Below are 18,267 nucleotides of genomic sequence, written 5' to 3'. Positions count from 1 at the left end.
TAAAAATAATTCTCGTTGTATGCCTTTCTAGGATGTTCATTATGATATACTTTTATAGATTGAACATTGTTACAACATTGTTAGATTTGACAAACTTTTGTAGATGAAACATTGTTTCAAATTTAGAATATCCTAATCCACTTTTATCATTAACACATCTTTGACTACTTAGAACATTATCCAATCCATTTTGTCTTTTTTATAATTCAATATAACTTTATTACGATCAACAATTTTGAATTCAAGAGATATAGATTTATCACATGTTAGACAATCAATTGAGTATTTAATTTAGATTTATCCTTGTCTAACTCATCTTGCTTGCTTTTAGAATAGCTTTCTAGAGATGAATTTTTTCTTTTGATTAACACATAATATAGAAAGCTTAAGACATTCATCATGCAAATTATTAAAAGCATCATATAATTCATTATTAGAAGGTTCATCATTACTAATCTCATCATCAGAGTGATTTGAAACAATGAAAGATAGATGTGCTTGTTCATCATTTGTGGAACTTGTACTCACATCATTGTCTTCCCAAGTGATGTATGCTCTTTTTTACTTTTTATCATTCTTGTTGTTAAATTTGTTCTTCTTCCGAAGTCAAGAGCAATCATTTTTTACATGTCCTATTCTTCCATATTCAAAATATTAATTTTATTTCTTGAAGTTGATGCTTTTCTTTGATCAGTTTTCTTTGTCTTTTCTCTTTTCAAGAATTTTTAGAATTGTATGATGAGTGCATTATCTTTATCATCTTTGTCACTATCGGTTTGGGATTCTTCTTCTTGATCACTACCATAGTCTTTGACATTAGTTTTTAAGCCAAGAGATCTCACTTTATATTCACGTCCTTCATGCTTTTTCAATCTTTGAAGTTCCAATTCATACTTTTGTGGTTTTCCGAACAATGTTGTCAAATTTATCTTAGATAAAATTTATTTTCAGAAATAGTCGTTAATTTTGGTTGCCATGCTCTCTTGTTAGGGACCTAAGAACATTTAGATTCATTTCATCATTGGTGAATATTTTTCCAAGCACAATCAAATGATTTATCAAATGAGTGAATCTCTTTTGCAAATCAAACATCTTTTATCCCGGAATCATTCTAAACATATCATATTCTTGAGAGAGAGAGAGAGAGAGAGAGAGAGAGAGTGTGTTTAGTCTGAATCTGTTCACTTCATCAGTTCCTTCGTGTGTGACTTTTAAGGTATCTCATATTTTTTTATAGGTTTTACAATTTGACTCCCTAAAAAATTCATCCATTCCTAATGATGATGCTAATATGTTTTTTCTTTTCTTATCATGAAGAATTTTCTTGTTATCATTATCATTTCATGTATCTTTGAGTTTTGATTGACTTACACCATTTATAAGTGTGTTTAGAATGTAGGGACCATTTTTAACGTATTTCCATACTTCTTACCTTGTAATTCAACAAAGATTTGCATTCTAATTTTTCAAAAATCACAGTGTTCAGCAATAAAGCATGATGGTCTATTGACGTTGCCATATTCTCCTAAGAACACTTTTGTGCATATTACCCAGATTTATACTGGTGCATAATTTCTCTTTTCTTATCTCTTTTTAAATTCTAGTATAGATATGAGAAGTCTTAGGCTTTATCATTTTTCTAGAATTGCATGTGGCTAAGTTTTTATTGCTTATATCGATTTATCTTTAAGCATAGGTCCGTGTTAGATTCAGTCATTCAAATCTTCTTTTTGGCGTATAGACTCTTAATGTTAGATTGATTGTTCACTTAAGAAGATTCAATTTAAACATCACATGCAAATTTAATTTGGTTAATTGACGCATTGCTTATTTAACATCTTCATCTCTCATAGTAATTGTATTTTCTTATATTCTTAGTAAACCGAAAATCAATCCAAACACATCTTTTGTAAAAATTTCGTTGCTACGCTCGTTGTAAAACTCTAAATTTGAAAAAAAACATTCTGAAATTGGTTTTAGGGGAAAATTCTATTCAATCCCCCTTCTTGACCATTTTACACCCATATTCCACCCAACACTCTTAAGGATGAGTGAAGAGTTACCTTATATTAGGTTCCCTTAGATGAAATTGTCTCCGATTATGTGAATCATGTAGATTTGTTCGGTGTAATGAATCTCTTCTTATAATTATTCAATGTTATTTTTGTGATTGATATTTTTTCCATTTACAAAATTGAAAGAATCGATTTGGATAGCAATGAAAACTAACCATAGATTTTCTTATTGAAATTAAATAATATTGTGAAAGTGTTTATGATTGCTAAGCATAAGACATAGTCATTGTGTACTCATTTTTTTTTTTAAAATAGTTGTGATATAAAAAGATACATTATAGGTTCAGATTAATGTTAACCACATGAAAAGAGCAAAAGATTCAAAAAAAGATAATTAATCAATTTTATCATAATATTTGTTAATAGTTAGTTTTAGTTACATAAATTTTACATTGACATCTAAAAAGTTGTCCCACGCGGTATGTTTATGCGGTTGTGGTTTTATTTAGGGTGTGTGTATTTCTAAGCTACAAAATAAGATTTATGGGAATATGATATTGGAAATGCAATATTCACATATTTGTTTCAAGTTTTTGAAAATTATTCCAGAGTATTTTTTATTCCCAAGGAATTTATTTTACACATGATTTCTTCCTTATTTATTTCCATGCTAAAGGGTGGGAACCCAACATTCTTATGGGAATAAAGTCCAAATAACTCTAACTTCTCCCTAACACTCACATTTAATTTAATTTTTATTTTTTATAATTTTTTAATTAAATTAAATTTATAAATATTCCTTGGAAATCTAATTTTTGGCCAAACACACATAGGAATATTATTCCTAGAAATAATAATCCTGGGAATATAATTCTAAGGAATATAATTTTATAACTTGAAACAAACACACTCTTATAATTCTTTCTCTCTCATTTAATTACACACTAAAGCATATGTATGATAAGCTTTTGGGCATACAATGTCACATAAATTTTGTTGTCCAAGTATCATTGTTTTTTTAGTTTACTAATTTATACTCATTTCACAACCAAATCACTCCGCACCCTCCAATTAAATTAGTACGTATATTTTCTAATCATGCTCTGGAAAATATAAGTATTTATTGAACTCGTGGAGAATGTGCTTGTTTAAGTTAACGATCTCAGTGGAAGAGGAGTTGTTCCGCACCCTTTTGGCCGAAGTCTCAGGGGTTACGGAGGTAGATGACTCAGTTTATTGGCTTCCTAATGTGGAACATGGTTATTTGGAAAAATCTGGTTACACAGCCCTCATTAAATTCTCGTCGATTGAGGCAGAAGAAACTCTAAGAGAGAAAGCACTTGGGCTGTTATGGAAAATAAACATACCGTTCAGAGTTAAGGTATTTGGTTTGAGATGTTTTTGGAATCGAGTAGCAACGAAGGATCAATTAATCGGTAGAGATATGATTCTCAACTCCGATTTAAATTGCGTTCATTGCAGTGAGGAAGAGGAAACTTTAGTTCATCTTTTGTGTACCTGTTTAGTAGCGAAGCAGGTTTGAGGTGTGATAGTCGATTGGTGAGGAATGGATATTAGTAGTGTGGTTCACGGGTGGAATAACTTTCTGTATTGACATAGATTCTTAAAAGGGAAATTGGTCAATAAAGGTAACAAAGGAATTATTTGGATGGCGGTTTGTTGGAATCTATGGAGATCGAGGAATGGGATTTTGTTCAAGGAAGACTTTTGCAGTGTATCAGATATTGTTTGGAACATCAAGTTGTTGGCTTGGAAATTATCTTTTATAGGTGAAATTACTGTTGGGGAGTCTGGGAGAGTCGGGAGTACCAACATGACCAATGCACCAGGATCACAAGAGAGAGAGAGAGACCACATCTCAACCCAAAACCTTAAGGTGTTAGATAAATGTGTCCTCTCTCTTATAAATCTAACATTACACCCATTCATAGGCAATGTGGGACTTTAACCACTCACACTTGCACCCAACATTATCTTTCACAAGTATGAGTCTCCCACATTCTATAACAGGATCCAACACCGGATCCAACTCCCGCTCCCCCACCAAGCCGAACCACGGCTCAATAACTCTTTCACAACACCACCTTTCTTTTCTGATGTGGAAGATCAGTCAAAGCTGCAACCACAGAGCAAACTAAGAACTCTTATCCCTAGATCGAACCAAAAACTCTGATATTAGTTGTTGGGAAAATAATAAACATAGAGAAAAAAGAACATAACGTGGAAACTCCAAAACCGGAGAAAAAACCACGGCCGTTGTCAATAGACAACCAGAGAATAACGCTATGTGAAAATTGTTACAACACATAATATACCTTGAATTAACCCAGACCCCCAGTACACCCACACCATCCAAAACAAATATTTAACTACATCTCACAACACTCTAATACAAGAGCATAAGAGAACAAAGAAAGTCAAATACAAGCTTAAAGTGCTTTTAACTGGTGCATCATGTAACGAAGAACTTGAATCCTATATATTGCCTTGAATTCTCTCTTCCATCACTAAACTAAACGATGTGGGACTTAGAAAAACTTTAATTCTATATAGTCTTGGACTCCCTCTTCCTTCACAAAACTAAGCGATGTGAGACTTCTTCAACATCTATATATTTTCAAGCAAACCCCAACAATTACTTTTACCAAATGTAGTTTTTATGACTTCTGCAAAGTTCTTTTGAATCATTTAGTTTAAGTTTTATTTGATATGTAATTTTTCCTTTCTCCGAGCCCGTTTCGGGTTTTGTATTCGGGATTGAGTACTCATAGTACTCAGTTTAATATAATTCTTGCTTACAAAAGAAAATTAACGATCTAACTTTTTCTAGAGATTTTTACATCCTTGAGATATATTATCCTTTCAAAAAACATAAATTTAAAAAACAAAATCGATTTTAAGAGAAAAATAACACTCAAGGATTGATCTGTTGATGAAAGCTTAAGATCTGAGAGTAGGAGTGAGAATATGTCAGACCAAATAACAGATGTAACACCCCGAATTTAATTAAATTGGTTAATTAAATTATTGAAGGATTTAAATATTCGATTTAGACGAATTTGGATTGTCGGTGTTATTTAAGGGCATATTTGGAATTATTAAATTGAAATCGGAAAATAATATTAAGAATAATATTATTTATAAGTCGGAATTATTACATTGATGGAATACTATTAAGTGACCTATTGGTTATTTTGGGGTATTTAGTCTTATTGGGCCTAAATCAGTCTGTGAAGAATAATAAAAAGGAAGTGAAAGACTAAACCCAATTAGAATGATAAAATTAGGGTTTTAGAGATGAGAGAGAGTAGTTGTCATTTTTGGAGAAAACAAGAATAGAAGAGAAAGAGGCAAGTTTTGGAGAAGATGAACAAAGCTTGAAGATTTCCATCCATGGTGCCCAATCGAAAGTGTGAATCGGAGACCCATTGAGTTGCTTCAATTGATAAGATAAGGGTGAGGTTCTCTTCCTATAATGGGGCTTATGAAACCTTGTATGTGGGGATTGGATGTGTAGATTTATTGCCTTGCTTGTGTTGATCGTTGCTGGAAAATTAAAAATCTATAAGATAATTTTTTCCCTAAATTGCTGTTGCTGTATTGTTGCAAAATTGCGTGTGACCCATTGACGGTGCCCGACGCATGTAGCCTTGACGATCGTATGCCCAATGACAGGCGACAAAGGAGTGACGGGCAGCATACTTGTTATCTCTCCCTCCTTAGTTATCCTAATAGTTGAATAGAATATTTCATATTGTCACAGTTTTGCTGGATTATTCATGGTATGGTTAATTTTTGTTTTTATGTTAAAATACTTTGATAATTTTAAGAGTGCTTATTTTGGTGTTTACTCATTTCGTATGAAACTAGTTGAATTTACAAATTTCAAGATGTAATTAAATATTATGGTTCAACATGAAAACCGTAAGTTTATAGAGTTAAGAGGTAATAAGATTCATCACTAAAAATTGAGTGTGTCTTCTATTTTGATATGAACTTTATGAGTTATAATCGTCATGTTTCAGTCTTGAAACAATTCTGATTCTAGATCACTCTGAACCATATTATTTCTTGGATTTTGAAAACCAGATGGCTTAATAAATGAAATATAAATGGATATGATATGATTGAATTGGTAACAGTAAGTTATGGGACGAATAAATGTAAAACAGTCTCATTCGATTGAAATAGCCGAATTAAGCGGTATATTTAGTTGCCCGGAATTTGATGAAAATTGACGTGATAGCTAAGTTTAATTAGTACGTTAACGTGGTGGTGTTATTTTTTCGGATTTGTAATATTAATTGGTTGATTAATTAATGGTTGAATTAATCTTCAATGAACCTATTTAATAAGAATAAACTTGAATTTAGATTAATTATTCGGTTGGTCGGTAAATAACGGTATCTTGAGAATTTGAGCGTAATCATACTTTGGGATTTAGTAAATAACTTAGGAACTATGGTATGATAGTAAGTAGTGAATTTAACCAGATGAATTGGATAATCGGCGAAGTAATTGAATTGTGTCCGATTAACCGGTATCGAATTGTGATCATAGCTTATGAATTGTTGTGGATATCTATGTGATTGTTTATTAATGGTATCGACCGTTGACTATGTGAATTCTTGGAATTGCTCCGTTGTTTATATGAAGTTGTTGTATTATGTGTGAAGTGTTAATATCTTTTATGAATTGATGATTATGATATGGGTGTGTGCCTTGTAACGAATATTTTGTAAAGTAGATGGTAAATGATGATTGTTGTGATGATTTAGTTAATATGTGAAGTTATATGTTTGCCGTGATATGCCAAAACATGATGATGATGATGTCGTGATGAGTTTATTTCTATGTGAAGATGAATGATTAATTGTGACGTTGAATTACCTCTAATAAATGGTAATTATAAGTGACGTGGGCGTATGCCTAGTGATGATGTGTGATTGTGATGAGTATGTTGTGTATGTCTTGTTTGTCGAGTCACATTTCATATGCATACTCAATGACGGCCTGGATTGGAAAAATTGGTGACGAAGGCTTATGCCTTGAATTGGCAATTGGTGACGGGGGCGGAGGCTCCGATTGGTACCACATGCATATACATGAGTCATATCCCATGTGTCTTATGTGATTCATATTTGTGACGTTTTGTGACTATATCATGATTGTATTCTGTGACTTGTTAAATGATGAATGTATGTGAAAATGTGAATGATGATTTTGTGAATAGTATGAGGATATCAATACTTGCGAATGCGATTAACTGAACATGTCTTATGTGACTTATATGTGATGTATCGTGAATTAGCCTGCAAAATAAATGAATGAGTTTTATATGTAAATGATGTGAATATGATTTGTGGTGACTTGTTGTGAGATGTAAAGTATGTGAGATTTGTGAATTAGTGAAAGCATGAAGTGTGTAGCAATATTAATATTTGCGATGTGATGACTATATATGCCTGGATCCTAATATACAATTTATCATGCGCTCACTTATATGATTTGATATTTCACCCCTTTTCTGTTGTTCGTCGTTGCCTTTATATTGGTAACGTGCAGGTGTTCGAGTATGAAGATTTAGTTGTCGGCTGTCGCTCTGATACGTAGCACTTGGGGGGACGATTTATGATATTTATGATGTTGTTTATTGTGACTATCCTGGTTTATTAGGATGATATGTTAAGTGAAGTTGCTTTATTAATATGATGTTATATATGTGAATAAGATGTTACTTGATTCGAAAATTGAGAATTATGACTCCGCTGTTTTATTAATAAAAGAAGTTATTTTGTTTTAGAAAGTGCTATGTATCCGCTAAATGCGATGAAGTGATTTATTGTTAAATGAATATGTGACACCTCATTTGTTTGTCGAGAAAATTTGAAACTCTGATTTTTGAATAAGTTGTCGGATATAAATGGGGTGTTACAACAGAGACCTACGACATAACTTACACATGTCTATATCAGACCAATTTTTTAAAAAAATACAAAAGCTCTAGATTTTTATATAAGTCTATTTAGTTAAAAATATTATGTCACGAGTTATGAAAAAATATTTTAATCTATCAGACCGGTCTATTTAAATAAATATTAATATATTTATTATTATTTTTATTAATATTTTTATTATATCGTATTTTATTCTTTAATTTAAATATAAAAAATAAAGCTTAATTGTCATAAATAACTCATAAAAGTAAGTTAAAAAAATCTTATAAATAATGTTATAAGTTCTCTTAAAGTAATATTGAATGTAGTTTTGTCAAAACTACTCCTAGTTATTTATTATTAGTTATTTATTATGGAGAGAGAATAAAATTAAATAAACTAATAAAATATTAAGAGCACCATAGGAAAAAAAATCATTGTCTAAAAATTAACAACATTTATTAGTTTTTTTGGTATAGGTAAAAAATCAAATATGACAATTAGAAATGAATAAAGGAGGGAGTATCACAAAAATTATGTTATTAGTTAAACTCAAATAAATCATGCATGATGCAAACAAATATTTAGTTTTATTAATATTTTAATTAGTTAAATTATTTAAACATTGTTAAATTTTTTATTTATAAATATTTAAATGAAATAACTTTTTAAATAAACTAATAATTCAAACCTATCATACTAAGCCTAAAAATTGTTTTAGGCTGATAAATACTCATTATATTACAGTAGAAACTCTTTATATTAATATTCGATAAATTAATAAACTCTCTAAAATAATACATTTGTCCGGTCCCGACTTGGGCTAATATAAAAAATTGAAAAACTCGATAAAATAATAAGATAATAATTTTTCGGGAGATCCTTTTATAATTTTCGGTCCCAAAAAAATCATAAATTAATAATTCATATAAACTGAAAAAAATGTATTACACTCTATTGAAATATGATTCAATAGTTGTCTGTTTTTCTTTAAGAATACATTGAACACATTTGTCCATCTTGTTTACATTTATTGTACTTCAAAAGTCATTATTGATTTCCAATGCATATGAACATAATATTTACTAATTACTTAAAAATTCTCTAAATTAATAATTATTAATTTATCGATAAATTAATAACTCTCTAAATTAATAAATTTCTCACTGACATTATTAATTTAAAGAGTTTCTATTGTACTTAGTTTCATAATCTCTTGGTGAGATTGATCTCTAAGATTAATTGATCTCATAGTCAAATACCAACTTTTAAAAACTAAAAAATAAATAAAAAACATGCAAAGATGCTAAAATTTAATTTGCTTCAGTCCAAAATTGAAACTCAAACAATACACCTAGCCTATGTATTAATTTTCTCTTTCCCTAAATCCCTACCCAAACCGCTGTCTGCCATTTTTTCTCTTTCTTTTAGATCCGTCGTTATTTTACAGTCTTTTCCCATACTTCTCAACTCACCTCAACTCAACTCAACTAGGTCAGCGCTACTCATCTGGTTTTGTCACACCACCTTCTGAGCTGGAACACACTTTTATTTTTCCACCTCACCAAAACATTCAACTTTTTACTTCACTATTCACTACAGAATATTTCTTTGTGTTGTGTTCCTACCATCTCAACAATAATAAATGCTACTAGCATATATTATAGTACATATTAGATGAGCAAAATGAATTATAGAAAATTAAAACTTTTTCATGCCCTACATTTTCATCTGTCATTTCAGCCAACAAATAAAAAGATAGTAGTAATTTATTAGAGTGCATTTTTTATGAGTAAGGATCCTCTCCATTTTTCAAAATAAATGGAGATGTCAATTATTATGATTTTGGTGTATAAATGTATAATTAATGTCACCATTTTTAAAAATACGCGCATTTATATCTTTTATTTTCTTGAAAACTATAGTAATGGACACCTCCATTTCTTTTGAGAAATGGAGAGGATCCTTACTGATTTTTTATATGATAAGAAATCCTTTCTTTTTTCCCTTTGAATCCCAAACTGGAATTCGTTGGACACTTTGAAGACTACTCAAAGCCATTCAATTGAAGAACACATTCAATTGAAATGACAACTCATACCTGTAGCACTAATCAATGATAACTATACTATTTTTGCTATCACTTCTAAATTTTATAACTCACTACTTCATTGGGTTTCTCAAAGTAAAATGAAGTTTGGTTTGACTTTTCAACCATTACAATTGATTTTGAAAATATAAAACCCTAATCGTCTCAAACTTTTGAAAATTTTATATAAGATATTGAAGTTGGTTTAACAAAAAAAAGTACTATATATTTGGAACTGTGGTGAGTTAGCCAAAAGCATGTCCCAATACATTTTTGCAGTGATTTTATAGAAGCTACAAAATTCAATTTCAACGTTGACGTGGTTTCTTGCCGTAATTTTTTTAAACGTGCCGCAATTCCAAACATAGGCTAAGTTGTGAAAATTTTTAAAGGGTAGTAGTTAACTGTAAATTAACCGTGGAAGATGTATGAAGACCCTTTTCTTAGTAATTGAATCATAAAATGTGAGGAAACTCGGTGCCTTTGCCATAGACATTCTAGCATATAGGCTATGTTTAGAAGTTTGAAAGAGAATGGAGAGGAGAATTTTGAAAAAAGAGAAGGATTTTGATTGGGGTTTTGGAGGGTTTGTTTTTATTCATAACACTAAAAACTTCGTAATAATTTAAAGAACTCAAAATTTATATTGAACTAGAGTTTTGAAGGATTTCATGAGACTTACATAAATTTTTCAAATATCTTTTGTGTTGACACTCCTCCCCTTTAAAATCCCAAACATAGCTTTAAAGAAGACTCTAGGTAAAATCATATTATTTTCATAGCATCAAATATAATAAACAAAATTGCCATATTATTTAGGCTTAAATGCACCTTTAGTCTCTGTAAGTTAGCGAGTTTTTGATTTTCGTCCCTGTAAGTTTTTTTTGTTGGTATGAGTCCCTATATCTTACTTTTTGCTTGCGGTTTAGTCCCTAAAGCAAAAATCCGCAAGAAAATCTGCAGGTTTTCCTACGAATTTTCCTGCGGATTTTGATTTTAGGGATTAAAACAAACGCGAAAGTGAAATATAGGGACTTAAACCCAGAAAAAAAACTTACAGGGATGAAAATCAAAAACTCGCTAACTTACAGGGACCAAAGGTGCATTTAAACCTATTATTTATATCAGGGGTGGCAAAACGGGCCTTCCTCCCCCTTAAACTCGCCAAATTAAATGGGCATTAAAATCACACCGTCTCGCTAAGATGACTTATTGGTGGGCGGTGGGGTTGCCCGCCTATTTTTTATTTTTATTTTTATTTATTTTTTTATTTTTATAATAGATTAATAAGTTTTTTTTTACTTTTTAATTAAAATTTTCACTTATTTCTTAAAACAATTTTTTATAAAAACATCATTTTAATAAATTTTACTTAAAAAAATACTACATATATTTACAAATAAATGTATAAAATAAAATCATTAAGAATTGAAATTACTATAACTAATTAAAAAAGGGCGAACTTAAGACGAGACAGACTCAACTAAAAGGCGATGCAAGTTTTTGCAGGAGGCAGGTTTTGGTGGACGGCAAACCTAAAATTCCAACCCAATCCGCCAATTTTCGACGAATACGCAGACCCGTCTGATGGACCACGACCTATTTTGTCACCCGTCATAATTTATATAGCATCAAATATAATAAACAAAATTGGTGGTTTAATTGAAAAACCACCCCCAAGATGCACATACCATAACTTTAGAACATACAATATATAGTTACATATAATAATAATTCAAAGTGATGATGAAATTCTTATTTAGTCCTGAAAACTCGAAACTAAATAATTATTAATATATATATTATTATTGTTAAAAATTGAATGAAAATGGATTATTAGGAGAGAGGGGCCCTTTGAGGAGCACCTTTTCTTCTGCTACCAAGAGAGAGGACAATGGATGGGAGAGGGAGGAATCTATTGTTGCTGGTGGCCTGATCTTCATTGATGATGGAGTAATTTGAAGAACTTGGCCCAATCTGGTTGTTATCTTCATCAATTACCTCAGATCCATCTACCCTTAGTCCCTCGAATTGCGATATTGCAAAGTCTGATTCATCAAATCGGTGTAAAATGTTTGATAAACTTTGACCCTCATACACCATGTATTCTACCTGCAATTGTATCAATTTTTTATCAACTTTTTTCTTTCATATATATCTTACTCACAACATAAGAAACTATATGAGTTCATTAAGTAACACAATTCAAACTCGAATAACCTCTAATCAATTTCGGTATTTAATCTATATTTTTTTATAGATATTATGTATTTTCTTTATGATAAAATAAATGTTGTTTAAGATTTTTTCACGTGTATTAAAAATAAAATAAATAGTATTCATTAAATATTGATTATTAAAAATAAGTTTCTTAAATGCATAATGTAATGTTAAGATTTGAAACTTTTGTAAACAATATTAATTTGGAGACAAAATTAAAATAATTTTTTTTAAAAAGATCTTGATATCCAACCTTGCGACGACAAAATTAAAATAAATTAAATAAATTAATTAATGTTACATTGAAAGGTAAATCAGTTATTTTAAATTTTTTATAAAGAGAAATTTATTTAAAAATGTAAATTTTTTTATATTTTTTTATTAATAATTATAATCTCTCATTCATTTTATTATTTATAGTTTATGTAAAATTATCAAACAAGACATAAGGAGTAACATTTTTTATTTGAAGAAAAATATTTGTTTAGTCAAGAGTGTTTTTTTAAACTTTATAGTATATTTGGATTGTTTTTTAAATTTTTTCTCAAAACTTTAAAATGTTATTGAAATATAGTTATACATATACATGTTTTATCACACTGTCTCATAATTTTCAAACAACTAAAGTTTTAAGACTTTTTTTAATATGAGTGTTAAGCAATTAATTAAATACAAGCAAATTTAACTATCTAATACTTTATCAAATCACTATTATAAAAAAAAATTGTTATATCAAAAAAACATATTTAATTGTTTACACTAACCATTTAAAAGGATATTACATAAATAGTATTTATGTTCACCATATATATTTAGTAAAAAAAATCACAGATAAATTTTTTGTTCAATATATTTTAAAAATAATTCCAAAAAAAAAAATAGTACAAAATATATAATTTCCATGAAATCAGATCAAGTAAACCTTTTTACATTGCAAATATTTTGGACAATAGATTAATCCATAATTACTAAACTCTTAAAAAAACTCATTTTGAATTAGAGACTAATTTTTATGCAAATAAATATAATTAAATAACATTATAATAATGCTGTAATTTATTATATTATTGTCTAAAATATCTCTAACTACTAAAATGTAATATTATTTGCCTATATGTGTAAAAAAATCAACAGCTACAATCTTTACAAACTAAATTCTTGTAATAATAAAATATACTAGTATGATTTTAGCCACTGCATATATTAATGAATTTATTTTGATGGTGACTTAAAGCTGTGAAAATAATAAATAGTTTTATGAATTCTATAAATGGTAATTTCAAGTAGTTGGAAAATTAATTTACCCAAACAGGGGTCCTCACACAATATGAACCTGTCATACTCATATCATATCATCCTCTATTATTTTTTCCCAGTCCTTCTCTCACTTCTCACCTTTTATTTACCCGTGTCCTTCTTGTTTATGAAGTTTTAGTGCAAACAAAGATTAAACCTACAATAATTCTAGTTCTAATCTTAATTACTTCCTCCTCCTCCATCTTAGATATATAAAATCTTATCAAGAAAATCAAAAGAATTGCAAAATTGTTTGTAATAATAAATTTGCTGATGATAAGTATAATTTTACAAATTAATTTCTTAAATTTGTTAAATTTTTAATATAGATTGAAGAAAAAAATATAATATAATTAAGAATATTGTCAATACAAAAATAATTAATACAGTAAATAATTTAAAATTTATAAAAATGATCACTATGGTGAGACATTATAGGACCACTATGTAAAAGTGTACTCAATTATAAGTTCAAGAATTTATTTTATCATTAGATTTTTTTTTATTTATTTATACAACTATCATTAGTTTTTTAAAGCTAAATGTAAGTGTTTTTTTAATTAATTTCTATAGAAAATATTGGCATAAATTAATTTCTATTAATTTATTAGCACAATACTATTTGAAATAATATTTTAACTTAATAAGTATGCTGGTAATAATAATTATTGGCATATATTAACTTCTATTAGTTTATTAGCACAATACTGTATGAAATAGTATTTTATCTTAATATATATATATATATATATATATATATATATATATATATATATATATATATATATATATATATATATATATATATATATATATATATATATATATATATATATATATATATATATATTATTTTAATTTTTACTAAAAAAATAAAGATATCGAAATTAATAATTTGAATAAAAAGATAATTTTAAATAGAATATTATGACGAAAGTGAATTCACAACACATCTTATAATGAGATAAAAATAGCTTGATGTCACTATCTTTTTAAATATTTGTTGTAATTATTTGTCTTTTAAATGTTGAATATTAATTTTTTATATATATAAAATTCTTAGATGATGTATATTTGTAGAGAAGCTTTGCACATTATGTCGTTCATTTTAAAATTTTCTTACAATAATTTTCACCTTTGTTTATTTATTCTTTATCATCATTTAGATATATTTTACTATACAAGTATTTTTAAAAATAATATAGTATTCTGTACCACTTTTTAGCTTTTAAGTCTCCTGTCAACTTTAAGTTAAGAGGTTCAGTTCTCAACTAACTAACTTATCAGTTTTAGATTAGCAATAGTAAATAAACTATTACTAACAAAAATCAAAACCAGATAGTAAATTGAATAATACCAAAACATGAAAGTATAGGAGATAGAGAAATGGAAAGAAAAAAAAAAAAAAGAACCTTGCATGATAGAGAACAGAAATGGAATGGATCCTGAAGAATTCTGTCACAAGTGAAGCAAGCATTGGCTGTAACTTTGATTGACCTTGATTGTGGCCTCTGATTTAAAAATATCACTTTTGCACTGTTAATAGTATAGGGCTACAATCCAATACAAACATTAATCAATAACTTTATATACAATAAATTAACACCTTATATAATTATATCACATTCAATTTTTTGATCTTTATACTATAGTTTTTTTTCTAACCTGAATATTGGAACAATCTATAAGCTTTTCCAGATCATCCAATCTAATTACATTGTGGTAAACATACCTTCTCACCTGCATCATACAATCAAACAAATGCTACAAATAAAGTCAATAAAATATTTATTATTTTTAATCTATCAAATATTATATATTTATTTATCTCTTAATTATTTTCATATAAGAATGTTGAAGCTTGACATAAATTTTGTCTTTAATGAAACACAACAATATTTTTGGGAGAAGCAAAAGTAAAATTGAGAGGATTTAAGTAAGGCAACCAACCCATGGTCATGTAGAGAGCTTCAATAAATTCAAGAGCAAAAAAATTAAATGAAGTGTGAAATGGGGAATAATTTAAATAGAAGTGGTGGGTTCTTGTGCAAATTAAATTATAATTAAATAAAGGGACATGAATTGGGAAATCAATGGGTCAAACTTTTCGCTTTCAATGAAAGGAACAGATGATAAACCTTTGCAGAGAAAATTGGATAAAAAAGAGATGTTCTATTAATGGGAAAAAAACCAAAAACCAAAAGTAAGAAACAATCAAGACATATAGTGAACCCTTTTGGAAACCATATATAAATATACATAAACATAGATATGGGTAAACACCAAATACAATGAGACAATACTGCTGAATTTTCATTACACAATTATTTACCACTCTATACCTTTTCAATAAAATTATCATATTTACACTTTTTTTTGGTGTGTAATAACATAATTATCACTTAAAATTATTATTATTATTATTATTTATGTATAATATGTTTTCAAATAATTACTCTATTAATTATAACTAATAGTAATATTTTCATAAATAATAGTATCAATTTCTTTATTATTGAAACCAATTCAATTAATTAATTTCTTTTGATTCTTTCTTTCTTTAATTAAAAAACTATTACTTCCTTGAAATTCAATATAAGACCAAATTGTGCATATGAAAAACTATAATTGATCATATTTAATAAATGCAATTGTAATAAAAAAAAAGTTAATTCAATTATCTAAATTAATCTCCATGAGTATTGATAAGTTGATTTATTAAAAATATAAAAAAATTGAGTTAAATGAAATGTATAGTACCATTGAAGAAATAAATAAATTAGTTAAGATTTTTATTTATTTATAATTTATTCCAAAAAAAAAAATTGAGACAAAATTTGTTTGTAATTAATTGAGATGGAGTATATAGAAAGAATCCAGCAGAAACAACCCTGAAACCCCATTAATTGACATAAAATTGGAAAGTTTTCCAAAGAGAAAATTGCATGGACCAAATTAAACCCCAACAAGTTTAACTTGACAACTTTTTTACCCTCTTATTTCCTCATCTGAATTAAATTAAGAAAATAAAAAAAAGTAACTTTTTTCCCATAATTCTTCCCAGATTGCAAGAATCCATTAGAGAGATAATAATTTGAGTGAAGTGTTTGTAGATTAAAATTGTTACTAGTATGGTTTTACAACAATTACATGTGAAATTGCTTTGAAATTCACAAATTGATTAAAACATCTTGAGTTTTCCAAAAGAATTATTAATATTTGTACTTATCAAAAAAATAATTAAATAAAACCTTGAAGCTATCACCAAGGTAAATCCTCCAAAATTGCATGTCAGAGAGAAATTATAATGAAAGGTCACGAGAAAATGAGTTTAAAAAAGAGAATTTTTAATTTAACAAATTAAAACCAAAAGAGATCCAGAAAAGAAAACTCTCAATTGCAAAAGAAAAAATTTCAATAAAATAAAAATAAAAATAAAATTCAAAGCCTAGCTATAGCTAGTTAGCTAGGAACAAGTGAAAATCCAAGAATCTCCATATATCCATGAAACAACAAAAGAACCTAAAGATAACAAAGTGTTCCTCAACATCAAAAGATGAACAAAATAATTAACATCATCCAATTACAACTTGAAATTGACAAGATGAAAGACATAAAAAAAAGTTGAAAATTAAGAAAAAGAATTGTTGAAAATTGGAATAATAATAATAATAATTGAAAAATATATAGTACCTGGAGAAGAGGATGAGAGGTATGAGAAGATAAGCAGTGGGGGCAGATGCTAAGACAACAGTGTAAGCAAAAAATGTTCTTCTCGTTCTTCCTTCGATTTTTGTGGACCCCACAATCACCAAAGAATGTTTCTTCCATCAACCTCTCTAGCCATGCAGGTTTCATATTCATCATGTTCATGTCTATCTCCATCTCTCCTCCTCCTCTTGATGATGATGATGAATACATACTACTCCCCATCATCATATCTCTCATCATATATATAATTCTCTCTTTCTCTCTCTATTGATATATATTGAAACCCTAGCTACTAGCTAGTTTAATTTTTTCAAATATATATATAATAATTATGAGATGAGATGAATTTGGTTATGAGAAATGGTTTTTTAATATATTTTTTGGGGGTGATGATGATGAGTGATGAGAGTGAAAGAAAGTTAAGTATATATGATGAAGAAAAAAAACCCTAGTAAAAATATATAAAACACAGGACCTCTCTATTATTCTGGCTATTTATAGAAGAGGAAGGTGAAAAAAATATGTTATAGAAAAAAGAAAGAGAGGAGAAATAATAATAATGGTGATGATGTGGTAGAGAGAGAGAGAGATGAGTTTTAATGGCGGGAAGGAAGAGAGAGGCCACCACACACACACCAATATGTACTGTCTGTGGATACTAACAATTTTTGGTCTCAGTAGTCATCTGATCATCTGAGCACTCCACTATGACACATTCATTTATTAAGGTCTCCCACCTTCACATTTGACCAAATGTCCTTCACTCTTTTTTTTTTTTTTTTTTACAAACTATAAATAAACAGTGTGTTTTGTTTTATATCTTTTGGTCTATTTGGGTAAATGTTTCCTAGTTTTTCTTGAATAACCCTAACTTATTTAGGCACACCAAATTCAATATCATTATTTTATTTCAAGCAAAATATAATTGAGGCGGTGAGACAAAAATTAATCTAGAAATTAGAAACTATGTAGTACATAT

The 18,267-nt window shown here is 28.3% G+C and overlaps 1 protein-coding gene across 1 annotated transcript; it reads right to left on the bottom strand.

Moving 5' to 3' along the window:
- Nucleotides 1-11,741: 11,741 nt before the first annotated feature.
- Nucleotides 11,742-17,984, bottom strand: LOC131641280 (protein RGF1 INDUCIBLE TRANSCRIPTION FACTOR 1). The gene is made up of 4 exons (XM_058911585.1): nt 17,271-17,984; nt 15,243-15,317; nt 14,990-15,130; nt 11,742-12,173 (listed from the first exon to the last, which is right to left on the bottom strand). The coding sequence occupies exons 1-4, from the start codon at nt 17,526-17,528 to the stop codon at nt 11,898-11,900; spliced, it is 750 nt and encodes a 249-aa protein (XP_058767568.1). The 5' UTR covers nt 17,529-17,984; the 3' UTR covers nt 11,742-11,897.
- Between the last annotated feature and the right edge of the window lie 283 nt (nt 17,985-18,267).

This window comes from Vicia villosa, unplaced genomic scaffold (assembly GCF_029867415.1).
Source record: "Vicia villosa cultivar HV-30 ecotype Madison, WI unplaced genomic scaffold, Vvil1.0 ctg.003613F_1_1, whole genome shotgun sequence".
In the NCBI taxonomy this organism is placed as follows: Eukaryota; Viridiplantae; Streptophyta; class Magnoliopsida; order Fabales; family Fabaceae; genus Vicia; species Vicia villosa.
The sequence above is the reverse complement of the archived record's forward strand: the minus strand, read 5'-3'. Positions and strand labels throughout refer to the sequence as shown.

What these genes read in the sequence shown, in the direction of transcription:
- LOC131641280 (XM_058911585.1), bottom strand. Translation starts at nt 17,528, where the DNA reads ATGATGAGAGATATGATGATGGGGAGTAGTATGTATTCATCATCATCA. An exon ending in CCTCTCATCCTCTTCTCCAG is followed by an intron (nt 15,318 to 17,270) that starts GTACTATATATT and finishes TGTATGATGCAG; the next exon opens with GTGAGAAGGTATGTTTACCA. An exon ending in TAGATTGTTCCAATATTCAG is followed by an intron (nt 15,131 to 15,242) that starts GTTAGAAAAAAA and finishes ATTGGATTGTAG; the next exon opens with CCCTATACTATTAACAGTGC.